We start from the raw sequence: 26813 nt of genomic DNA, 5'->3' as shown, positions 1-26813 counted from the left end.
CCACAATAATATAGTTATTATGTTTAAACATCAAACAATTAACCCGATTACCCATCCCCATTATCTTCTTTATTCTTAAGGATCTACCCTAAGAATCAACTATCCTTCATTAATTCATTCCTAAGGTTTATCCTAGGGAATACGCGCGAAGTCCATTACTGCTAATGTCATCTATTAGGCACAACTGCCAATATTATCCTTTAGGCGTAGCTGCCAGGATTTTGATGTTCTCTATTAGGCATTTAGGCGCAGCTGCCGAATATTATCCTATAGGCACATCTGCTAGGATGTTTAGAGTACATCGCGTTTCAAAATTATCTACAGGTTATGGTGCAGCTACCAATATTCATCTATATCATCTTTCATACCTCATCATTTATCTACACATGTTCTACTCAACATTTTTGTAGATATAAAATACATCTATAACTTAAGATTTGAAGAAAAAAGTTCAGATCTGAAAACAAAATAAATCTACTGTCCAGATCTAAAGAAAAAAGCTTCAGATCTGTAAACAAAGTACATCTACAACCTAGATCTGAAGAAAGAGGTTTAGATCTGAAAACAAAATACATCTACAGCCTAGATCTGAAGAAAAAGGTTTAGATCTGAAAAGAAAGAAGTTAGGTCTTTCATCCAACATAGATCTTAAAGTATAAAATACATGTACAACTTAGATCTGAAGAAAAAGGTTCAAATCTGAAAAGAAAATACATCTATAGTCTAGATCTGAAGAAAAGGTTCAGATCTGAAAACAAAATACATATACGGTTTAGATCTGAAAAACAAAGAAGTTTAAATCTTTCATCTAGCACAAATCTCAAGTAAATATGCACACATAACACATAATTTATATAAAATACTTCATATCTATGTGTAAGATGAAAGTAACTATGCACTCACTTCATAAGGTGGTGATTCGGATAACACTTCGCTTCTTAAAATAATCTTCTTTCACGAAACCGGAGGTTTTCTTGAAAACCGGGCTCTGCGTGGGCAGAGTTTCAAACCGAAAAACTCTTTTTGTTGGACCCTTCGGGCGCTCCGGGGCTTCCTTGTAGTGCTAGGGGGTACCCTAGGCTTGGGGGGGGGGGGTAGGATAAAGAGAGAGTAGCGAGAGAAAAAAGTGAGGACAGGTGTGAATTTTCGGACAACCCTCACACCTTATTTATAGGCCGAGGCCGAAGCCTACGCCGCGCGTTCAGGCGAGGGTACGCTGGGCGTACCTCACTACGCAGGGCGTAGCCTCGGACGCTGGGCGTTCGTATGATGGCGTGTCAACCTCCGGATGGAACTACGTGGATCACTTCGTACCGCACATAGGAAGACCGCTGGGCGTACCTTCGGTGTAGGCGGGGCGTACTTGGTACGTGAGGCGTCCGAAGGCTACATGGGGCGTGGCCTCGCAATCAGTCTCGCAATTTGCCTTTCCGTCTTCTAAAACTTGTAACTTTCGCATACAAGCTCTATTTTCGACGTTCTTTATATCCACGCGTAGGTAGAGACGTACTCTACAACTTCCGTTTAGACTCCGTCAGCTAATTTTGACTCTATTTTTAAAGTTATATTTTTAACAGGTCGGGACAGGAAAAGTCCGTTAAAAATTCATAACTTCTTCATCCGACGTCCGTTTTCGTCTGTCTTTTTACCGTTGCGCTACTATTAATGAAATCTTCGATTTTTGTTTAGGTTGTGTCGGCTAGAAATCGCTCGGTCTAATATTCGAACTCCGGGCTGCATACTGCTAAGCCGAAACATAGAAAAATCATAACTCCCTCATACGAAGTCAGATTTGGGCGTTCTTTTCATGCACACTCTCGATTTAATGTATGCTACGACTTTAGTTTAGATCACTAAGGCTAAAAAGTCCTCTATCGTAAATTCACTATTTACGTCACGCAGTGTCGTGCCGGTTCTGTTGCGAAACTTCGACAGACCATAACTTCTTCGTTATAGCTCGGATTTCGGCGTTCTTTATATCCCCGGTATCCTTGTTACGACCACTACAACTTTCTTCATAGATATCGGGTCTATCTATATTTTTATTTTCGGCACTTATTTTCATTCTTGATTTATTATATCATAATTAACAAGCATAAAGCACATAAATTCACATAATACTCGAATAATTCCTTTTTATTACTTCAACATGAGTTATATTTGTTAACCATAACTATTACATCAGCACATCAATGCTTAGCCTCGAAACACGGGCGTTACATTACGTTTACCCCATCGTAGAAGATCGAGACTTCTTGTTGCTCGTTTAGATCATTTTGAGGACAATTCCTTTGTAAGCCCTTATACCTCTCCCATGCTTCATGTAAAGATTCTCCCACTTGTTGCTCGAAGTTGGCTATAGCTTTCTTGAGTTTAGAAACCTTTGATAGTGGGAAAATTGTTGAAGAAATTCTTCACGCATTTGCGCCCATGTGGTGATTGAACCGGTTAGGAATGCCTTTAGCCAATCTTTTGCTCCTCCTTTGAAGGTAACCAAAAGCATTCTTAACAAGAAAGTTTCTCATGGTACATTCGGAATATTGAAATAGTCAGCGATGTCATTGACTTCATCGAGGTGCTTGTACGCATCTTCATGATCTTTTCCGGAGAATGGAGTATCCTTTAGTGCAGAAAGGATATGTCCCTTAAGCTCGAAGGTGGCGGTAGTGGGAGTTGTGGGTTGCACAAGCCCTGGACCGGTGTCCTCACAAATTCTATTCTTGTATGCCTCCATCGTCATGTCAACAATGTCTGTCATGTTGTTTTTGGGCTTGCTTTCGGGTTCGCTACTTTTGTCTGTTTCTGTTTCGAGGTCGTAACCAGGTTCCTTTTTGTTAGGAGTCTTATCAAAGCTTTCGAATGTGCTTTCGTTTTTCGGCTTGTTGCTTGATCCTCCTACGTACTTGTCCTTTTTATGAAAAGCTGACTCAGGATCTTCAAATGGCGGTGTCAATGGTGTCTTTAATCTGCGGGTTTAATACTACTGAAAAAAAACAAAAACAAAAAATGTAAAAACGAACTAAAAGGTAATAATACTAAAAAACGACATAAAATTCTGAGATATCAGATCTCACGTCGTGAGCTATGGTAGCTCACGTCGTGAGTTCATTATTTCAAGAAAAATAACTAATGCTAAAAAGTAACTTTTTGCAGGTTTTACCCCACAAAAAGGGCCGATTAACCTAAAGCAATTAAACTAATAACTGAAATAGTCGTTCCCCGCCAACGACACCAAAAACATGATGCGTAAAATTTATATACTAGTTTCAACCAACTAATTAACTAACTATTACATCTAAGGCAGTGGACCTAATCGCAAATAGTATAACATGAATAGTCGGGTATCGAACTCAGGGAATAGATTTAGTATATTAAAATAACTACTAAAAGATTAATCTAAAAGCAAACAATAGTTGAAAATGGGTTTTTATCTGATTTTTCAAGTTCTGAAAAACTTAAGCACTCAACTAAAAATGGTTTTACTCAATATATTAAAAACACTTTCATTCAGTTTTGATTCCACCTTTTTCCTATGGTAGTTACTATTTATATATTAATAAAGTTGGTTACCAATAATTATGTAACTAGCAATCTCGGTCCAATATACTAATATTTTCACCAATTCATGTATTACTATGTATGGTCATACACAAGCAAACACAGAATTAGTTATTATAATTGGGCTATATAAGACTTATATAAGGCAATTAAGCAAACACAATTATGATCACAATTATGTTCTCCAATACAACTAAGTTTGTTACTTTTATCACTTATCTAAGATGTGGTCACTCCTAGCTCTAGTAATTTAATGGTCACTAAACTAATAGGTAAACAAGTTCATGTAATTTAATGGTCACTAAGCTACACTAAACTTGAATTTAAGCAACTCAACTTTGTTAATCTTATGATCTTCAAACAAGTGAATGTCACTTCATGATTTTAAGTAAAGGATTTTAATTTGTTAACTTATTTTAAATGAAAAATATCTTTTGTAATTTGGTGACGTTACAGTTGTTGTATCTTCACCTCCCCCCTACTTTAGTGACAAGAAACGAATTTAAAAAGATATAAGATTTTGTCTTCTTCCTAATTCTTACTATCCTTTATCTTACTAAAAGAGATAAGAGAATAAAGGAATTGATTACTTTGTGTGTTGAAGATGCTCCTAGGGAAGTAGATTAGAAGAGAGCTATTGATGTTGAGAAATTTATGGAGAGGATGGAAATGATAATGTTGGTGGATGAATAGTTGTGGAGTCAACTATTTCTAAGCTAGGAACAATTCATGGCAACAACATTGTTGTAATTAGGGGTGAGCAAACCCAAACCAACAAACCGAGAAACCGAAACCGAAAAAATCGAAACCGAAGCAAAACCGACGGTTAGAGTTTAAATTTTTTAAAAACCGAAAAGTCGGGTTCGGGTTCGGTTTTTACCCAGAAACCGACCCATCCAACCCAAGAAACCGACCCATATTTAAAACCGACAAACCGCCCCAAGAAACCGACCCATCCAACCCAACAAACCGACTCATACTTGATTGTTTTTTGGTTATAATAGACTATTTCGGGCTTTGGTTGTAACTTGTAGTAGACTATTTGGTTGTAAGACTCATGTTTTTTGAAGTATTTAACTTCAATTTGGTGTTTTTGAAGTATTTTACTTCTTGCTTCATTTTTGGAAAATGGGTTAAAACCCAAAAGCCATGGGTTTAAACCCAGAACCCGTGAGTGTATGGGTTGAACCCAAGAAACCGAAAAAACGACCAAACCGACCTCAGAACCCAAGAAACCGAACCGACCAGAAACCGATCCTATTGGGTTCTGAAAACCAGAAACCAAACATTTATGGGTTGGGTTGGGTTGGGTTTGGGTCCAAAACCGACCCAAACCGACCCATGCACAACCCTAGCTGTAATAAAGCACACAAATAAGCATTTGTTCAATGTGAAAGTAGTGATGATAGGATTTCTTCAATCAACGATCAAGAACACTAACAAGAATTTTGTTCTTACGAATGAGAAGTTAGACAATTTTTTTCAGGTTTCTTTCCTTATACATGGATGATCTAAATTACCCAAAACATATGTATACCGATGAACATAATAAACTACTGTCAAATCACTTCACTTCTCTATTTGATGCATTGGAATACTTAAAACATGCAAACTTTAAATTTATAGATGTTGGCACCTCGACACAAGGGGGGAAAAGAGTCAACATAAATTCCTACACTACTAGAGCCCATTATTTTATATGATTTTAAAGGGGCTGCTGAAGAACCCATTGTTGATACACCCTTTATATGTATAAAGCTGAACTAAGGGTAATAGATTACATCACTCCTCTTCCATAATAAAATTTTCCACAAACTCCTCATACTTCATCTAAAGCCAAATGTATAGGGATTCTCACTTATAATGAATTCAAGTCCATTTCCTTACATTTTGAGTAGACTATTGATTCAGAGGAAGAGAAAACCGAAAAGCAACAACAAGAATAAGCCAACTTGTAGGCTCCTGTAATGTTGCAAGAACAGTTCAATAGTTTTTTTTGCTGAACTTGGGTACTACTGCTAAAGAATAGGATGAGTCGACCATCAATGCATTATCTGAAAAAGGAGTAAAACTATTATGAATATCATGCCACATGAATCTCGGATATTCGCAGACCAACATATAGGAATACTTTCCAAGGTTTTCTTTTGATAGCCTTGTATTTGCTGATTTTTTCATCGGATATCCTAAATATTCCAAATGTTAAGTGGTGACCCATGTATGATAGAATGGACTTTGACTGCCCCCTTTATGAGCTGCTGACCAAGGAGAAAATAAATTTCTTGCATATCATCACAAGTGGAGTCAACCCATTGACAAAGTCTAGTCCAATAAGGTAACCGAGAGATGCACAAGGTTCAAACAAAATAACTTCATGAAGTCAAGACACTTTTACTTTTTATTCACAATAAGTGATAGATCTACTCATATCGTCACACAAGTAAACTTCCCCTTCATGAACCCTATAGACTTCATTGTGTTAAAGAGATGGTTTGAAATACGCGTGATCGAGATTGTAAAAACCTAGAATTTTTGTATAAGTAATTTAGGTTGTTATTTTGTGTTTAAGGGCATTTTAGTCCTTGTGACTATATTTGGATCGTAAAATGCTATTAAATGCATTTTGTGTAATTCTTGGATGTTTGAAGTGATGGAAATTTAGTGTTATGTATGGATAATGAATTGGAATTGATAGGTATAGATATGGGAATGGAAATGTCTTAAAAAATGAATGAAAGCTGATTCCAGCTCCACCACGGCGCGATGGATAGGGTGTCACGGCGTGGTGTCTGAGGCGGTGATTTGGGTAAGAATTTGACGTAAGTCGAGAGCAAAGTACTTTACACCACAACGTGGTATATGGTATCGCGACGTGGTGGCGAAAGTATGATGCCATTGTGGAATTGCTACCGCAACGTGAGTTATATCTTTATTAGGTTGTTATTGTTTAGAAATAGGTGAGTTATATCTTCGTTAAGGTATATTTTTAGAGTTAGATTTGATGTTATAACATGATTGTATGAGTATGTGATAGTAGATGATGATATTGCTAGACAGTAACATATTTTGGTTATATGTTGGTATGTTTATGCTATGAACAAATGAGATCATCTGAATAAATTTCTAGTTATGTTAATATGTGCACATATATGCTGTTGAGTAAGTGATAAGAATGAGATCTTCTAGAGTCTTTTCATGGAAACTGTATAGATGTTAGAGTCCGGTTAAATTATATACCGGTAAGAGTAGAGATGTGTGGTCACTTTATGTGATTGACATAGTCACTTGTGTGGCTAGTAGATATGTACAGTAATGAGATATAATATTGTTTATCGTGTATGTTATGTCACTCTATAACTCACTAGATGTGTTTTCTGATAGATATTGTTTCCATATGTTTACAAGTTCAAATAGCAAGCCCTAGAGAGAGTGGACCTAGAACCATCAATAACATGGACTAGATTTTTGTTTCATGCTTTTAATTCTTGTTGTTTTAGTTCTGGTTAGGATATGGATTGGTATGCCCGTACATGTTTTCTGGAAATACTTTGAAGATTTTTTAAACTCTAGTTTTGTAAACAATATTAATATTCTCATATTTTCCAGAATTAAATGTTAAATATTTTGTGAAAAATACAAATCGTTACAAAGACCATGTATACACATTTCCCTACACTGCTCTCAGAAACTACCTCGAAGGACTGTTGTATGATTTTAGCAGTATAGACTTTAAATTCTTCAATTTATGTAATGATGAACCACTTCCTGAACTAGATAATGAACTTGAAAAATAATGAAAGTCGAAAATATGGAGCTACTCCCGATCCTAAGAAAGTCATAATCTTTAGAAGTAAAGATCATAAGAAATCATTCTTCAGGCTTCATCAGAAACATCTTTCGTCATCCACAACTATCAATGAGTTCATTGTTTTCTTCAACTTGAACTATTTCTCAAAAGAACTTAATAAGTCAATCATCATGGAGTTAAACTAAATTTTGTTAGTTAAGAAGTTCTGGCAAAGGGTATTAGACTTCCTCGACTTAAAGTAGATAACTTTTATAATGACCACGTATGGGGGATTGCTAATACTCATAAGAATTGACCATGCGGAGTTTGTGGATAAGCAGTCTTATATCAACATTGGTGAATAGTAGTAAAGCTTCCATCAGCAACATATGCTCACGATATTAGTTATCTTTTATAAGCGTCGGCCACATATATGTACTTTAATAATATTCTATTTTAGGCATGTCTGATTAGATATTTGGATGTATATACCTTGTATCTTTTAACTGTTTGGTCCATACTTTTGTATCTCGTGCCTAGAATGGCGATATGACGTATCATATATTGTTTGCCTATAAAAAGACTCGATGATTATGTTTCACAACCGAACAATTAACACTTTATGTTCAATATGTGATATCTGTTATCTTCTAGTTTAATGTTTATTATCATTTGCTATGTTTTATTTTCAGTCATCGTTTATAGTTGTTCTTATCTTTGTTATTTTTTACGGATCATTGTTATTATTGTTGGACCTTAAACTGATTTTATCATTATATAAATCAAAGTATTGTGTTTATTTTTATAATTTTGTTTCTAAGTTCAAAATTTTGTTAAGATGATTTAAAATTGCAATAAGCACCCAAAAAGTGCATTTATTTTGGTAAAGATCCGTATCTCTTTTTATTTTTATAAATGTGAAAAGTTACATCGGTTCATATTTTTGAAGCTTGTACTAGAAGCATTGATGAAATATTGCGAATTATTTTTCAAAATGCAAAAATATTCAAAAAATTTATGATAAAATGAAGCTCAAAGATTAGTTAACTTTATAGAAAGGTTTAATGGAGATTGTTTTACTTATAAAGTGTTTAAAATAAACCACAAGACCATTAGTGAAATTTTATCTTATTTGTTTGATTATTATTTAATACTTTGTGTAACTTATATTTCTACATTTGAGTGTGTAATTTTTATTCAATTCATTACACGTGCTTCAATTTTAGGATTTAAATTTTCATATTTTTTTTGTGGTTTAAATAGAACTTAAGAGTTTTTGTGATATCTAATTTGTATTATTTTTTATTTTTTATTTTTGTGTATATATATATATATATATATATATATATATATATATATATATATATATATATATATATATATATATATATATAGAGAGAGAGAGAGAGAGAGAGAGAGAGAGAGAGAGAGAATGATTGAAAATTAGGAAATCATTCTCAACCAATCATTTATGTTTGTCGTAAAACCCTACATCGTACCAACAGAAAGGAAAAAAGAATACACATGTATTTTCAAACAAAATATGTTTCCTTAAACTATGTTAATCATTACCTTAATATATAAAAAAATAGTTTTTATTCTTCGTTTTTTTTAATTTTTAAGGAGCTATTTTTATAAAAAAAAACGATTTTAAATATAGAGTAAATTACACAAATGGTCCCTATGGTTTGGGTTAATTTACGCGCTTGGTCCCTAATTTATTTTTTAACTCGGAAGGTCCCTACTGTTTGTTTTTGTTACGCGCTTGGTCCCTACTGTTTTTTTTGTTACGCGCTTGGTCCCTGTCTTACCTAAAAAAACTATTATTTAAATAAGAAAAAATGTTAGGGGTAGGTAAGGTAAGGTGAAGGGGTGAGGTTGGGGTGTGTTTATTTAAATTAATTGAAAAATCAAGGGAAAAATAGTCTTTTTAGGTAAGACAGAGACCAAACGCGTAACAAAAACAAACAGTAGGGACCTTCCGAGTTAAAAAAATAAGTTAGGGACCAAACGTGCAAATTACCCTAAACCATAAGGACCATTCGTGTAATTTACTCTTAAATATATCAAAATTTATAATTTTTTATTCTCTATAAATAGACATCCATATTGACATAGTTTAAGATAAAATATTTTTTTAATAGTTTCAGTTCTAATTATTCATAAATGAATAAAAATGCATCAGATTTTTATTACAATACATTCGTTATTCACTTATGAATAAAAAGTATGTTTAATTTTTTTTATAGTTTAAGTATCATTTATATATAAATATAACATGTAATAAACTTTTTACAGTTTTACATCAACTCTCGTTACATGTTATATTCACATATGAATAAAAGTGTTTTAGCTCTCCTCACAAGTTATATTCATATATGAATAACACATTTATTAAAAAAAATTTACAGTTCATTTGTTATTCATATATGAATAAGTAGTTTGATTTTTCAAAACACTTCGTCTTTTATTAACATACTACTTATTCATATATGAATAAGAAACGAACTATAACTCAAATATGATTGATGTTTTATTCATATATGAATATAACATATGACGAGAGCTGATACACGTTTTATTCATATATGAATAGAACATGTGATGAAAGATGATGTAAAAAATATATTTTAAGTAAGAAAACTTTATTACGTGTTATATCCATATGTGAATGATACTTAAACTATATTAAAATAAAATTAAACATATGTTTTATTCATAACTAAATAACGAATGTACTATAATAAAAATATGATGTATTTTTATTCATTTATGAATTAGGAAAACTAAAACTATAAATTTTTTTTTTATTTTATCTTAAAACAATATATTAATATGGATGTCTATTTATAGAGAATAAAAATTTATGAATTTTGATATATTTAACATATTTTTTCAATAAAAATATTTTCTTAAATTTTTCTTTTTTTAAAATTATGTTTTTGTATATATGAAAATAATGCTTAGCACATGTTTGGTTTAAAAAAGACACGTGCATTCCTTGCCAATTTTCGTCAGTACGCCAATGTATTTTACGACAAAATAAATGTGTGACTGAGATTTATTTCCATTCTTAACCTTTTTTTTTCTTTCAATTCAACTATTTTTCTCTCTCTCTCTCTCTCTCTCTATATATATATATATATATATATATATATATATATATATAGTTAGGTTATAATGTGGATGAACAACTATTGTGCGGACGTGTGGACAATGCTATTCTATGAGAATTACCGAGAGAATAAGTTCTTTAGTAATGTGAATACGTTCAAGCTCACACAACTATTGTCATTTTCATGCATTCTTATTAATTCTTATTCATTTTTGTTCTTATGCATCGTTTTTCACTCATTTTCATTCTTACAGAATACGACTTAATAAATATTCTGATAACATTATGACAGAATGAGAATAATAAAAATAAGTCTATAATAACCTTATAGACGATTTAATTAGTGAGAATGCATGATAATGACAATAGTTATGTAAGATTGAACGTATTCATATTATCAAACAACATATTTTCTTTGTCATTCTCACATAATAACACTATCCACGCGTCCGCACAATAGATGTCAATCCATATTGGAATATATATATATATATATATATATATATATATATATATATATATATATATATATATATAGTAGTATTCAATTACTTTTGGTTAAACCGAGTATTTTTTTTTATACTTTGATAAATTATAAAAATTGTCAATAAAATAAGGAGGAAGGACCGAATAGGAGAACTTATTAACATATTTACCAAAGAAAAAAAAACCAAAATTCCAAATGAATCAGTTAAAAAAAATATTTTAATATATTAAATTAGTAAGTTTTACATTTGACCTTGGGATGGTTGGCCTTTGCCCAATACATTCTGACAGTATTTCACAGACTTTCTGGGAAGAAAAGCAAAAATGTCATGCATATATAGATTCCCTATATGTAAATAACAGTGTCTTACAAAACTCCAAAGAACACTACAAAACATTCTCACCCAACTTATTAATAATAAAGTTTGTTTTTTAATATCCGAAAATACTATATTTTCTTACAATGTATTTAAAAGAAAACTCATAATGATATAACTTTACTTTCTTTCTTTATAAAGCCATGGAAAAAGCATGTTTAATTTTAACATGATATTAATAAGATATAATTGTTTCTAAAACTAGAAAAAAGCATAAAGTTATATCAAATTTAAGTTAAAAAAAACAAGGTTAGGATATTTAACTCGAAATGGGTTCTTTTTACGACATAATGTAAACGAGAAAAGGTTTAAGAAATTTATTTTGAGTGTTTATTGATAAAAATACTCGTATAAACGTAGTTCATAGTTTAGATTTAACTTGGATTCTATATGCATTTCTTATCTGCTTTGCACAAAACGGTTTCCCATTAATCACGAATGAATATTGCTACACCTGCTTTCCTACTCAATTGTCAATTTTTTTTTTCTTTAATCCAACGAAAGCTTTGTTTTTTTCTTGTTAAGTGATGTCCCAATAAATATCGTTTATACAATATGAAAGAGAAGTAGTTCAATGTTTGAGAATAAAAGGAATGAAATTTAATTGTGAGAAATCCAATTAAGTCCACATGAAAGAAACTTTACTTTAAAGGACCATTAATACTAGCAAAAACTCCAAAGGACTGAAAGTGACAATTGGATATTACCCAAGGGATATTTTGGTAATCTACTTTTTAAAGTTTAAGAGGGAAAATAATCAAGAAATCTTAAAGCTACAAAAGAGAGAAAGAGAGAGATAAGAAAATGAAAGGAGTAAAAGAGGTGATAAAGAAGGCTTTAAATATATATGTTGTTGGAGTGAATCCAAAAGCAGAAATACACAACTGGCTTTGCCACTGACCTGTGACACATGATTTACCCATGAAAAAGGGGGATCATCACTTCTCACAATGCCAACAAAACTGAAAAAGAAAGAAGGTATGGGGGTAGATATGTAATTTCACAATCTTGAAAGGAAAAACACAGTCCCTTATTACTGTCCTTTTGCATCCCCTTCCCTCCTGTCTCCTCTCTCTCTCCTCTCCAACATTCAAGAAAAAACCCAGATTTCTCTCACTATTATTGACTGAATCCGACAGATTTGTAGCAAATTTTCATCTTCTCAAGAACACCAACATCTTAAAAGTTAAAAGCGAAAATGGGTTTTTCATCTTCGTTTTCGTTCACTACATGAATATGGTGATGATCTTGAAGATCCCTATATCTGGTTCTCTGATGAACCATTGATGAGATGAAGGAAGGTGAAAGGAAAAGACTTTAACCCAAGTGAGAAGATAGCAGAATTAACCCTAAAGTTGAGGTCTTTTTCGTCATTTTCTCACATACCCAAATAAATTTTCTTGCTGATAAACATTGCAAAGATGAGGAAACATGGATGGCAACTTCCATATCATCCTCTCCAGGTCTGTAAAAAATTCATCACTTGTTCTTATCATCCTTGAGTCCTTTTAAGTTCTTGAAATTTAACTTTATTCGGTATTAACCTATACACAGGTGGTAGCTGTTTCTGTATTTCTCGCATTGGGTTTTGGTTTCTATGTATTCTTCGCTCCTTTTGTTGGAAAAAAGATGTATCAGTATATTGTAATGGGGATCTACACTCCTCTCGTAAGTTTACTTTCCTCTTTACTCTCAATTATGCATCTTGATTACGTTTTCAACCTTTTTGAAGTCCCTTTTGGTGCTAAAACCAGAGATCTGTCTCTTGTTTTGTGTTTCTTATGTGATTTTGCTTGTAAAGTTCAGTTAATTCTATGTTATTCTAAATGGGTTCTTTCAGTCGATGATTTTTTTGCGTGAATAATAATTGCAACGGTTATATTTTTCATTTTATATCAAGAAGTAGTAACTTTGTGAACAAATTGTTGCTTGTTTTCTAGCTATCTGTTTGGTTGTGTTAGGCTGTTCCAGAAGGGCACTTATCAGCCACTATTCATGACCTCAGAGCGAATTATCTGAATTGAAAGGTGGTCAACTTAAAGATTTTGACTTTGAAATCACCCAATTCTTTTTCCATATTCAGAATAAAAAACGAATATTCTACAAATTCAGCACAACATTTTTACAGTTTTAGCATTTAGAACAATGTTCAATTGAGATTGCTACAAGTTTCTTGAGAATTCAAACCATTTTTAGGCCTTGAAGTCAAATCTTAGGGTCTGTTTCTTTTTCTCCTTTAAGATAAAGTGCTTTATGCATAAAGTCTTTCTTTTTTGACTGAATGAACTCTATGAATACAAGTAATAACTATATATGGGTGTTTCCTTATTGAACTAATGACCTGTCTGAATATGAATAAATGACCATTTTGCCCTTTCGCTCTTTTAATCCAGTAAACTATACATGTGAGTTTCTTTTCGACCGATACAGAAAAAACGAATTAATATTTTGAAAGTCAAGGAAATGAGGCTTTCCCCATTAAGTTCTATGTTTCTACAATTTTTCCCTTATGTGATTTTCCTTCGATATATATTTATTTAAAATCATTGACTAAACTTAATCACAACACTTTTGTCTTCCCAGATTATATCTGCATTCGGTTTGTACATATGGTGTGCTGGAGCGGATCCAGCAGATCCAGGAGTTTTCAAGTCAAAAAAGTATCTTAAAACCCCAAACAACAAAACAGGTCATAGAGTAAAAGAATCAAAACATGGTGGTGAATCAGCATCATCAATACAAGATGCAAACACTGCAAGTGTTGGAGACAAACCTTCAATCAAGAACAGCAAGAATCAAGATTCAAGAACAGAAGACAACGTGTCTGAAACCAACAATGAGACATCAACATCAAAACCATTAATGGCTATCTTGGCTTTAATTCCTTGTGCTTTGATGTGTCATTGCTCAAATCCAAGTGATGAATCTTCTGAACTCCATACGAGTGAAGATGGCATGTTCTACTGTAGTTTGTGTGAAGTTGAGGTGCATTTCTTCTTATGATATAAAGAAAATCGATACATGTTGACTTTTATGGTCAAAAAACCAGTTTTCTAGGGTGGTATACTTGCAGAAATCTGTATTAATTCTTTGAATTCATAACATATACACATAAAAGAATGATTTCAAATGTATAAATTGTATAATACATTGAAAAAGCAATAAACTTGACAAGAAAAATCAGGTTTCTTGACTATGTGTGTAGTGCTACTTCTACACAAGAAAGATTCAACAACTTGTGAGAATTTAGCATCTAAAAGCAAATCCATGATTGTTTTTTTTGTTTTTTTTTGCAGGTTTTCAAGTATAGCAAGCATTGTAGAGTTTGTGACAAATGTGTGGATCGATTTGATCATCATTGCAGGGTAATATAACAATTATAGTTTCATCATTTCATGAAATAATTCCTTTACTTCTTGGAGAACACATTTAATGCATTTTCATTTATTCTTTTTCTTTTTGCAGTGGTTGAATAACTGTGTAGGCAAGAAAAACTACAGAAAGTTCTTTACTCTTATGATCTCTGCTCTTCTCCTGGTAAATCCAACTCTCTCCATTTTTTCTCAGTGTTGACTTTTCAGCACACATAGTCAAACATTGACATGTCTTATTCCTTCTACTCTTAAAAATTGCAGCTTATACTTCAGTGGTCAACTGGTATCGTTGTCTTGATATGCTGTTTCCTTGATCACAAGAGATTCAACTTAGATATAGCTTCCAAACTTGGAAGCAGCTTCTCATTGGTGCCTTATGTTATAGTTGTGGTGCGTTTTTCTTTCTTTTCATCTTATAACTTTAAAGTCAACCGTATTACTTTTGAAATCATATGAATGCATATATTTTTACTTGTATAACATCAATCTTTCTCTAACAAAGATCAAACTCTAAATGTTACAGGCAGTGTGCACTATTTTGGCTATGATTGCAACATTGCCACTTGTTCAGCTTTTCTTCTTCCACATTCTTCTCATAAAGAAGGTGAGCTTTCTACATTTCAGTTTCTCCAAATCTTTGTTAAAAATCATAATCAAGATTATTAATTAGTAAAAAAACTCGTGTGACAGGGTATAAGTACTTATGATTACATCATAGCATTAAGGGAGCAAGAACAACAAGGAATGGGTGGACAACAAAGTCCTCAAATGTCACCTGCAAGTTCTATAACTGGTTTAAGCAGTGCAAGTTCCTTTAATAATTTTCGTCAAGGAGCTTGGTGTACACCTCCACGTTTGTTTGTTGAAGATCAGGTATTTTTTTTCAGTTATTTGGATAAATCATGTTTAAAAAGTATTTGAATCGAAAGGAAAATATTAATATGGATTAACTTCTTTTTGCAGTATGATGTAGTTCCACAAGACACTGGTTCAGTGAGCTCATTGGGGAAGAAAACAATAGAAGAGCCCATGAAGAAAAAGAACCCGGCACCCGTGAAAATCAGCCCGTGGACCTTGGCCCGTTTGAACGCAGAGGAAGTGTCAAAAGCAGCAGCAGAAGCCCGAAAGAAGTCCAAAATCTTGCAACCCGTGTCAAGAAAAGAGGGCCAACAAATGGGCCCGGGTATGGGCCCAGGCCCATATGGTCTTGAAAGGGATAGCAGCCTCGGAAGCAGTGAACGCCGGTTGTTCTCCCGCATCGATAACAACCGAAGGCGGGGAAGCAAGCGGGTCCGCCTCCCGGAACATTTACAACCCGTGGAACAGCCGCCAGCAACTGGCGGCAGTTTGGCTGGTTTGGTGCCTTTGCAGCTTGAAGCCCGGAGTGTTTTCCGGCCAATGTCGGGTTCGAATGGAATCATCGGGTCTTCTCCGGATAGTAGCTTGGACTCGCCGGATATTCAACCGGTTAGGATCTCATCGGGGGCTGAGGAGGGGCGGAAGTCCACCGGGCTGCCGCCCTCTGCCGCCCATGTAGGGGTGATGCCGCTGTCGAGATCAACTAGTGATGGTTATGATGCATCTGGTGGTGAAGATAGTGATCGTGTATCCTCTCGGTTGGTTCAAAGATCCGGAAATTGGGGTGCACGGTTTTTTGGTGGTGAAGAAGATGAACGGATTGCAAGATTCAAGATGCCATCTTCTTCAACATCATCGACTTATCCAAATGAAAGGAAGATGTAATCAAGATTCAAGATTATGATTCTTGAAACGGGTGGAGACTATTTTTGCAATTTTTTCATTTATTAGCCCGGGGGTATGGGGAAGTTGGATTATTGACTCGGGTATACTGAAAGGTAACGAGTTTGTGGGGGGTTGTGAGAAGGTGGATGGAAGGGGGAGATGACTCAACTGAGGAATGATTTGTTCATGTAAACGAGATTGCTGGCTATTTGTGAAGTCATTAGCCATGTTTGTGAATATATTTGCTCAAATGCCAACGTTTCTAATTAATTTGTTAAGAAATGAGATACTTGACATAAAATGATGTTTTGGTTAATTGGTGAATAGTTTGCGCTTTAAGGAAATATTTTAGTGTTGAAACATGTCTTTTTGTCTAATTTAGGGATGAGCCTTAGAACCCGAACCGGTTTTCCTATATTATAAGAACCGGGAACCAGACCGTCGGTTCCAGATCCAGTCCTGGTTTTTTCGGTATTTTTCAAATTAGAACCGGGTGAAATATTATAGAGGATATGTTATCTTCCGAAGCCTGTAGATGATTCAATATTTAACCAAATTATAATTTTTTACATTCTAAATTGAAGTACAAACACTAAATTACAAGATGACAAAAGAAAGTAATTCCGATTTTATATGAGTGAGTTATGTGCATTTTAAAAACGGGACAAATTAAAAAAAAAACATAGAAATAGAAAATATGCAGCATTGATATGTTGTCTTCCGGGGTCTATAACTGATTCGGTATCTAACCAAAATATGCGTTTTTATAGTCTAAAATGAAGTACAAACATCAAATTACATGCTGTAAAAAAAATTAAGTAATTCCGATGTCATATGAATGAGTTATGCACATTTAAGAAATGAATTACAAACTCTAAATTACATGCTGAAAAAAAAATCAAGTAATTCCGATTTTATATGAGTGCGTTATATGCATTTTAAAAAACGAGAAAAATGTCAAACCGGTTCCGGTTTTTAGAACCGGGACCGGTTATCATAAAAATGGAGAACCGGTAACTGGACCTAATTACCTATTCCGGTTTCGGTCCAGTTATCCCTAGTCTAATTGTGTGAGTATTGGAAGTTTGAATCTTTATGACAAACTTCTTACATAAGGTAACATTCCACTTATGTGTTCTGGATGGTTTTGGACTGTTTTTAGGATTCTCTTTGTAATGTAATTAATAAGGCCATTAGGATCTATGTTTTAATTGATTCCCTATTGACTTTAGAGATCAAGAAAGAATCTTGTAACCTTCTTGCATAAATCAAAATATATATACCGGTGCCTTTGTGGCTTTCCTACAAAGGGTCCCCAATATATATACTAGTGCCTTTGTGGATTTCCTGCAAAGGGTCCCCATCCAATTTATTGTGTTCTAGTTTGTGACTGTATGTGATCCAAGTATCCATCATATTACAAGTGATATCATAGCCTATCATTCTAAAACCCTAAATTGACTTCTCCCTAAACCTTAGCATAGTTCATTTGCCAATTTCCTATAAATCTTGTACATGGTTCTTCCTAATCGATTTTCATACTCTCTCTTCTCATATTTCCTAAACCCTAATTGATTTCTGTTGGACTTCTCTAGGTCTAAATTGATGTTATCCCAACAAATCTACATCCACAAATCGATTTTCCTATAAATCTTCTATAAGGCCATAATCGATTTTCTCTCACGGCTTATATGAAGTACGCTCTTCTTTCTGTTGGATCATGACACTAGGTTTTCTTTATGGTAAGTGAAGATATACGGTCTATTAGTTCAAGCCAACTATGATAATACACTCGAATTGTTTGGAGGTGAAGCTTAGACTAGTTGGACGGAAGTTGAGAAAAAGGAGTGCAATCCTTAGCTCAAATTCAGCTACACCTACACAATATATACACCAAGAAGTGCTCAACGAAAAAACTACTACTGTTTTATGGTTAAAACTTGAATCGATTCGCACGAAGAAGAAATTCACAAGTAAGATGCATGTGAAATAGAATTCATTGATATATGACCTACGAGTCGGTGGAAATATGTTTTCCTATATATTTGACTTCAAAGAAATCATGTATGACTTTGTTACATTGGAAATTAAGTATGATGAGGATGCAACTCGTGATTGTTTGGTCGCCTAGTGGTCACGACATGATGACCGTTGACTTTTTGACCAGTTTGATATTTGGTTAAACTTGTTGGGATTTGAGCTATATTCTAAGGTTTAACCCAAGGTTGTAAAGACGCTCGACGTTAGCTAGTCGGTGGGCTGGGGTTAAGGGATTAATCGGCTAGACGGAGATTAGTCAAGGACCCTAAATTCCTAATTCATTGAATTTTAAGAAATTAAATATGACTGGTATAATAACAAAGTTCGTAAATATCACTAATATCATAACAAAATATGTTACAACACTAATCATTCCTCAAATAGTTTATATTGAAATAGAGTTTCTTCAAAGTGTTAAAATTTCATGGTTTGCTACTGCTTCTCTCTATGTGTAGGTAATGATTAATCGTTAGGCGCCTTCTAGTCGGTCGCGTAGCGCCTAAGGACTAATGAAGATTAATCGAGACCTAGTTAGGATTTTTACAACACTGTTTTAACTTCTATTTGGTTATTGGTGGTTCGGGTAAGCTGTTAATTATCCGAGAATGTGAGACTATTGTTATTAACTTCAGGTGAGTCTTTTCACTATATTACTTATTTCATGATTAGATATGTTGGATTAGGTGTCTAAGCCCATAACTATAATTGGTATGTACTTGACCCGATAGTAGCATGATCCTTTTGGGTTGCCTTCACCATAGCGATATGATAGGATGAGTTTTGGAGAAAGAGGTTAATTAATGATTTATTAATATATTATAAGAATAATATATTAATTGAGAAATCATATTATTTAATTAGTATTGATCATAAATTAATTTGGAATTAGTTTAGTGATCAAAAGAGATTGATTAAAAGAACGGGGACTGATTATGTAAACCAGTAATAGTTGTAGTTTGGGCTAATGGATCCTATTGGTATAGGGTGGACGGAAATCTATGGGGAGCCCAAAGATTTTTCGTCCAAGGCTTGCCATATGGGGGTCCATATGTTGCTTAGGGCCTAAGCAAGGGAAATTAGGGTTTCTAGTTGAAAACCATAGCAGCTCAGCTATATAATGAACCCCTAGGTTCCAGTTTTCGGCTATTCATTCTTTGAAGAACCCTTTGGCCAAAAATTGTGAAGCTTCATAACCTTTCTCCTTCTTCCTCATTGCTAGTGGTGTTTGTGACTCCATTAGATGTGCAACAATTGAGGCACTAAGCTCTTGAAGGTCAAGATCAAGCAATCAACAAGAAAGATATTCTTCTAACTCTTGTTTTATTCATTGAATCTGAAAATATGTATGCTAGATTAGGGTTTTGCTTTGGAAAATTATTATGCATGTATAACTTGAAAAAAACCTAGATCCAAAGCAAATAGGGTTGCATGTGCACCATAGGAATGTTGTAATGCTCAAAACCCATCAGTGGTATCAGAGCTTAGGGTGTTTTTCTGTTATATTTGATGCTATTGTGTTTTTCAAAGCTGGAACAAAAATCGGTTTTTGGCTTCTGACTGCAGAACTCGACGAGTTGGACCTACTCGACGATGAGTTGGTTCGTCAGATGACAGATTTTTCAGATTTCAAGCCTAAATTAGATTAGGATGATTACCTTAAATTGTTTTAACTGAAAATTCAAATTTTCTGGTATGGTAATGATTATCCTCATCTAATTGGAAGATAATGGTCAAATTTTAAGATAATGTCGAAAATTATATGATTAGTTTAAATCATTTAAAATTTGATCTAGAAGTTTTGAAAAGTTTCAAAATTTGCCCTCAAGTTTTGGAATTTAAAATTTGATTAAAAGTTTTAATTTTGAAATATTAAATTCTAAAACCCTAGTGTTTTAAAAGGTTTAAAATACAACCCGTATACTATTATAATATTAACAACTTAATACTTATATATATATATATATATATATATATATATATATATATATATATATATATATATATATATATATATATATATATATATATATATATATATATATATATAAGATGAGCCAGTCTTACCGTTAGTAGGCCTCATTCACGAAGCTGGTCTATAAGGGGTGTTTAAGGAAGCGGCCTATAAATTTACCGCCATTGGGTATCCATTCTTACCCACCACACTCTTGACTAGTGGAGGGTCGTTAGCCGAACGGGTAGGATATGAAATTAATTCCTCATTAATAAGTATAATGAAAGTTATAAAGTAACTAAATGTTTTATAAGTTCCCAATCTTAGTTACTTTAGAAAATGTGAAAATGATGCTATTCCATGAAATTGCACTTTGCGCCTTGTCAAGTCGTTAGTGGAGCGTGTGTGGTTAACCGACACACTAACTTGGACTAACAAGGGTGGCAAAGGGTAGCTCGAGAATTATCATATGTATCAATGGAGTGTGTGTGGTTAACCGACACATTGATTAGGTGGTAAATGACTCGAGAGTGCCAAGCTAATTTGCATGGTTATTCACACCTTGTTTGTGATCCTCGGTATCCCAGTCACAAACTTGAAGGGCATAATCGAGATCAAACATGCCATTGAAAAATTCAATGAATCTCAAAAGAATCTAGGAATTTCATTTCATTTAAAACCTAATTCTTCATTTCGTTTTTCGTGGTGGAATTGGTAAATCGTCATTTACCTACCTTCAAATAATTTGCAATTGGATTACGGCATCCCTCTTCCGAATTGTGAATTATTGTGTTGGGTCCTAGCCTTAATATTTCATTTGGGTGTTATATTAATGATTCTTTATCTAATCAAAATGTTGTCTCTTTTCTTTTTCAGATGTATGGCTCAAACAACGCTTCTGGCTCGAACTCCAGCTCCTCAAGCCCCTTTTCTCTTTTGAACATTTGTGGCAGGGTCACCTTCGATGGATCCAATTTCAATGATTGGATTCGCAACATCCGTATGGCCCTACGATACGAGGAAAAAGAATACGTCCTCGATAAAGAGCTCAAAGAGATAGATGAAACCAAATCTTTTGCTGAACAAATAGCTGAGTATAGGGCTCACGAAAAAGACGCGACAAAGGTGTCGTGTATAATGGTAGCCACTATGACTCCTGAGCTACAACGGTTCTACGAGGACTACTGGACTTATGAGATGTGCCAAGATTTGATGGAAAAGTACCATCAAAGCGCGCGTCAGGAAAGGTACGAGATTGTTGCCTCGCTGATAACTACCAAGATGAAGGATGGAGAGTCCATCACGAGCCAGTTGCAAAGGATGCAAAGGTATGTGGATTGGTTGCTCAAGTTGAATGTCAACTTTGACGAAGAGTTGGCGATTGATATCATTCTCCACTCTTTACCTCCCTGTTATGATCAGTTCAAGATGACTTATCATATGAACAAGGAGGAAGTCACCTTGAGCAAACTTCAAGGTTTGTTGAGAACTGTTGAAATTGGACTCAAAGGAAAAGCTGTCGAGTCCGCCCCTACTGCTGCTGCCCCCGTCCTCGCTATAGGACATGGAAAAGGGAAGAAGAGGAAAGCTCCCTCTAAGAGCCACAAGGTAAAGTCCCATGATGGGTCCTCCGGATCCAAAGGTAAAACCGGCTCTGCTACTCCCTCGTCCGATCCTAAAGAAGCAACGTGCTTCTACTGTAACGACAAGGGGCATTGGAAACGAAGTTGCCTAAAATACGTGCAGGACATCAAGGATGGGAAGATAAAGCCCTCCTTCGTCGGTATTTGTACTATTCAATCTAATAACTCATCACATGCTAGTTCTTGGGTCCTTGATACATGATGTGGTTTTTACATTTGTTCTGATTTGCAGGGGATAAGAAGAAGTAGGGATGTGGAACATGGGAAGACAAACCTGATAAATGGGAATAGGAAATTGTCATCTGTCACCAAGATCGGGATTTACTCTTTAGTGCTTAGTAGTGGGTTAGGATTAGAGTTGAATGATTGTTGCTACTCGTCAGATATGATGAAGAATATTATTTCTTTTCATGGTTTGTACAGACATGGTTTTAGATTTTCATTTAATAATGAAATTGGTTCTATTAATGCTTTCTATAATGGTAATTTATATTTTGAAGCATTGCCTTGTAGTGGTGTATATGAAACTGTGATGGTTATAGATAACTTAGGAAATAATGTGTTGCACATCGATTCGTATAATGGTTTAGACAAGGCATGCTTGTGGCATTGTCGTCTTGGACATGTCAACAAGAAGCGCATAGCCCAACTCCAAAAGGATGGAGTGTTGGAGTCGTTTGACCTAAAGTCGGTTGACACGTGCGAATCTTGCTTTCTTGGAAAGATGACTAAATCACCTTTCACTGGTACTTGTGAAAGAGGTGGGGGATTGCTGGATCTCATACACACAGATGTGTGTGGGCCTTTCAGATCCACCACAATGGATGCTAACCGTTTCTATGTGACTTTTACCGACGATTATAGCAAATATGGTTATATCTACTTAATCAAGCACAAGTCGGAAACCTTTGAAAAGTTCAAAGAGTTTAAGCAAGAAGTGGAAAATCAATTGGGCATGAAGATAAAGATGCTCAGATCCGATAGGGTGGTGAGTATCTTATTATCGAGTTCCACGACTATCTTAAGGAATGTGGAAATGTTTCACAATTGACGCCACTTAGGACACTCCAACTCAATGGTGTAGATGATAGGCGCAATTGAACCTTGTTGGACTTGTTCGTTCCATGATGAGTCGAATTTCGTTACCTATCTCATTCTGGGGGTATGCCTTAGAGACTTCCGCCCATATCCTTAATCTTAGTCCCAACTAAGAAGGTTGCCAAAACACCTCACGAGATGTGGACGGGGAAGGTTCCCTCGTTAGCACATATCAAGATTTGGGGTTGCGAGGCTTTCGTAAGACAAGAGACTCATGTCACACCCCAAAACCGGAACGGCGGAAACGTTCTGGGGCGGAGGACGTCATGTTTAGTATCACAAGACATGCATCATAGTAAGCAAGTAATAAACAACCATTTCATTAGAAAGAAAGTGTTTACAAAGTATGCGATTCACATAATATAGAATACATAGCAAATAACAAAAAGACATGAAGCTATACTGCTCCATCTTCTGAATCCCAGTGCGCGAACATGTCTACTGGTCTCCTGAGAATACAAGTTATTTTGAAAGCGTAGATCAGCATTTAAGCTGGTGAGTTCATAAGATTTCAGTGATGTAGTAAGTAGTAAGAAAGTTTGTAGAAAGTTGTAGTAAGTTGTAGTAAGTTCTGTTTAGAAAAGTTTGCCTGTTCCTCCAGAAAATCCTATATTCCCTGCTTTGATGAAAGATAAGTAAAAATGACTCTACAGTCCTTTCTATGAGTATTAAATGGATACAAGTTATATAAAACCCAGAGTAAACAAACAATCGGTTGTGTGCATCTGCCCTAAGCCCACAACCAAACAAGGAACAGGAAATGAGGCGGAAGACACACATCCCATTGTTTGTTAGATCATCGTTGTATATAACCCCTACGTATTCACTCGGTACTCATGGAGTTAACTGTAATAGTTCCTTTATATTTGATGAAAAGATCCTTTAAGAAAACCCTTATTTCTTATAATAAAATGATAACCACAGTAGTTCCTTCTATAATCACTTAGTTTATACTAGCTATATATAATCTAATATCGAATAGATAGTTAATTGTGTGAATCTGCCCTAAGCCCACAACCAAACAAGGAACAGGGAATGAGGCGGAAGGCACACACCCAACTACATATCGGATATAAATTATATATAACCCTTGTGTATAAACTAAGGTATTATAGAATTAACCACCTAAGGTCCTTTAAGTTTTACTGGTTTAATAAAATGGATTAAACCCTTTACTGGTTAAGTTTCTAGTTTTGTATTCCAAAAGTTCTTCATTTGAAAAGTATGTTTTGTACTAGAAAACGGTGCATTGAATTAGTGTCCTATGACCTGACCCATACATGGTACCCCTTATGATTACTTGGTGTAGACGAAACATATATATAGCTAATCTCGGATAGATAGTAGGCTGGGTGTATCTGCTCTAAGCCCACAACCAAACAAGGAACAAGAAATGAAGCGGAAAGCACACATCTTACTACCTGTCGGACCCGATTAATATATATCCCTCAATGCATACACTAAGGAATCATAAAGTTAGCATTATAGGTCCCTTTCTACTGAATGTACTAGACCCGACTGTTCTGTGTGTCGTTTGTAAAATGTAAGTTTTCCCTAGTTTATAACTATATTGACTCGAAAATAGTTTGTATTAGCTTTCCAGTGGAACTGTCACTTACTGAAAGTAATGGGAATTTATAAGTACGCAGTTGTCTTTTGAATTGACAATCTGTAGTACTAATTACCTTAAAACGTGTATGTTTTAGTAAGGTTATAATGTGACAACCCGAAACTTTGTCCGTTTCTGTTACGCGATTTCCGTTAATAAAGTTTCGAATTCATTAATTTTTCTGTCAAACTTCTTGGTTTAGAAAATAATATAGTTATACATAATTAAAGTATTTACGAGTCGGAACCAAAAATCGCGCGGAAACCCGAATATCTCGAAAAATCAACGTTTCCGGTTTAAGCGGGATTACGACCGTAAACATGTTTACGGCCGTAAACTCGTTTACGACCGTAAACCTGTTTACGGTTAGTACGAGTGGACCCCACCTCAACACCCCTTTAAATACGATGCATCCACCTTCATTAGAACATTTCTGGCCAAGCACTCTCCCCTTCTCTCTCCAAGAATCTCGACCGTAAACATTCAAAACGCCTCCAAACTTCGGAAAGCATCGAGAAAACCACGTTTGGGTCGCTTAGAAACGTCTGGAAAAGCTCATCTCATCGAAATCAGCGACCAACATCAGTGTTCTTGAGTTTACGGTTCGTCTTCAGAAACCATAAACTCTGTTCTTGAGTTTACGATCCAAACCTTCAAAGACCGTAAACTCTGTTCTTGAGTTTACGGCCGTAAACTCACCGAGTCTTCAGAAACCGTAAACACTAGTTTACGGCCGTAAGCCCCATTTACGACCGTAAACTCTTGTTCACGGCCGTAAACACCTTTTTGGTGGTACTTTTGGCTGAAAACCGACTTCCTTCGAGTCGATTAAGTCCCGGATTTTGTTAAGCGTCACGTGCAACAACTCGAGGATCTTCATTTCAGTCAACGTTTTCACGCAACGACAGTCAGTTCATACCCCTACGTTTTTCCGAGTTTTTCATGTTTCCAGGGGGAATACAAGCAAAAGTACAAGGAAACTTGTGCTCAAAATATATTATTTTGTTTAAGATAATCATATTTCAACATGCTTTTGACACGGAAAAACAGTTTTACCAAACTATTAAGAAATCAACTCGTTGAAACAGTTTTCAAAACTAGAACAATGAACTTGTGAATCATATAGTAAAATGTATTATTTTATAAAGGATTCATGCAAATCATAAACAGGATTTTCGGTATTATTACTTGTAAATTTGTTAGGCTATGTTTGAGACACGTCCTTGGTAACACTCACCACAAGAAACAGAGTGGAGGACTAGCACTCGTGACCATAATCTCTTGTAGGGAGAGCGTGACTGTTATGTATAGATCTATACGGGACTGACAATCTCGCACCTCACTGCTAGCTACAGTTGGACCGACAGGTCTGCGGGTGACAAAGTCATTAAGGATATCGGCCGTTGCGGGCCATGTCCAGTCAGTTATGGTTACGAAACGCACAACCTAGATAACAGGAATTTACTTTTGTAATAATGAATCAAATGAACTAACCTCAAAGTAATAACCGATAGATTACTGGAGGGTATTAATAATAATATCTTCAGGACTTAGTTCATCACAATTTTCTTTTATTTAGTTTTAAGACTAATATACCTCTATGGGTGTAACCAGTGTTTTTAAAAGAAAACTGCCTTTATCGACACGAGTATGGTAGATACTTGCAAACCTCAGTTTTAAAACGGAAAATCAACCATCAACCTTTAGGGAAAATATAGGATTTTCCCGGGATAAACCGGCAACTCAAAACGGATTGTCTTACAACCAACAGATATTCATATTCATTCCACGACTCCTTGGATTGTACGTGCCGTGTATGAATATGGAAGTCATGGAAGGAATGGGTTTTCAAACATACTTTTCATAAGAAAATATAGGATTTTCTTGAGGAACACTTTTCAAAAGAATCAAAGAACATTTTTCCACCAAAACCAAATGCTTATGAACTCACCAACTTTATGTTGACTTTCAAACTGCTTGTATTCTCAGGGAATTAGTAGACAGGTACTTCCAGGAGTTCGGAGAAGTCGAA

General features: G+C 34.8%; 1 protein-coding gene and 1 non-coding gene across 2 annotated transcripts; both read left to right on the top strand.

Moving 5' to 3' along the window:
• The first annotated feature begins 2268 nt into the window (after positions 1-2268).
• LOC145135308 (small nucleolar RNA R71) lies at positions 2269-2375 on the top strand. The gene has a single exon (XR_013719771.1). It is a non-coding gene; the product is annotated as a small nucleolar RNA R71 (small nucleolar RNA).
• Positions 2376-12223: 9848 nt separating this feature from the next.
• LOC145129650 (putative protein S-acyltransferase 22) lies at positions 12224-16741 on the top strand. Its single transcript, XM_079064423.1, has 9 exons — positions 12224-12786; positions 12878-12991; positions 13907-14308; positions 14620-14688; positions 14789-14860; positions 14959-15087; positions 15221-15301; positions 15388-15570; positions 15661-16741. Exons 1-9 carry the CDS (start codon positions 12745-12747, stop codon positions 16438-16440), a joined length of 1872 nt encoding a protein of 623 aa, XP_078920549.1. The 5' UTR covers positions 12224-12744; the 3' UTR covers positions 16441-16741.
• The last annotated feature ends 10072 nt before the right edge of the window (positions 16742-26813 follow it).

This window comes from Lactuca virosa, chromosome 8, assembly GCF_052849685.1.
Source record: "Lactuca virosa cultivar CGN04683 chromosome 8, Lactuca_virosa_CGN04683_v6, whole genome shotgun sequence".
NCBI classification, from domain to species: domain Eukaryota; kingdom Viridiplantae; phylum Streptophyta; class Magnoliopsida; order Asterales; family Asteraceae; genus Lactuca; species Lactuca virosa.
The sequence above is the reverse complement of the archived record's forward strand: the minus strand, read 5'-3'. Positions and strand labels throughout refer to the sequence as shown.

Bases quoted from the DNA above. Each gene is read 5' to 3' on its own strand.
- LOC145129650 (XM_079064423.1), top strand. From the start codon at position 12,745: ATGAGGAAACATGGATGGCAACTTCCATATCATCCTCTCCAG. The intron at 12,787-12,877 runs GTCTGTAAAAAA...ACCTATACACAG, and splicing joins TTCCATATCATCCTCTCCAG to GTGGTAGCTGTTTCTGTATT. The intron at 15,302-15,387 runs GTGAGCTTTCTA...CTCGTGTGACAG, and splicing joins ACATTCTTCTCATAAAGAAG to GGTATAAGTACTTATGATTA.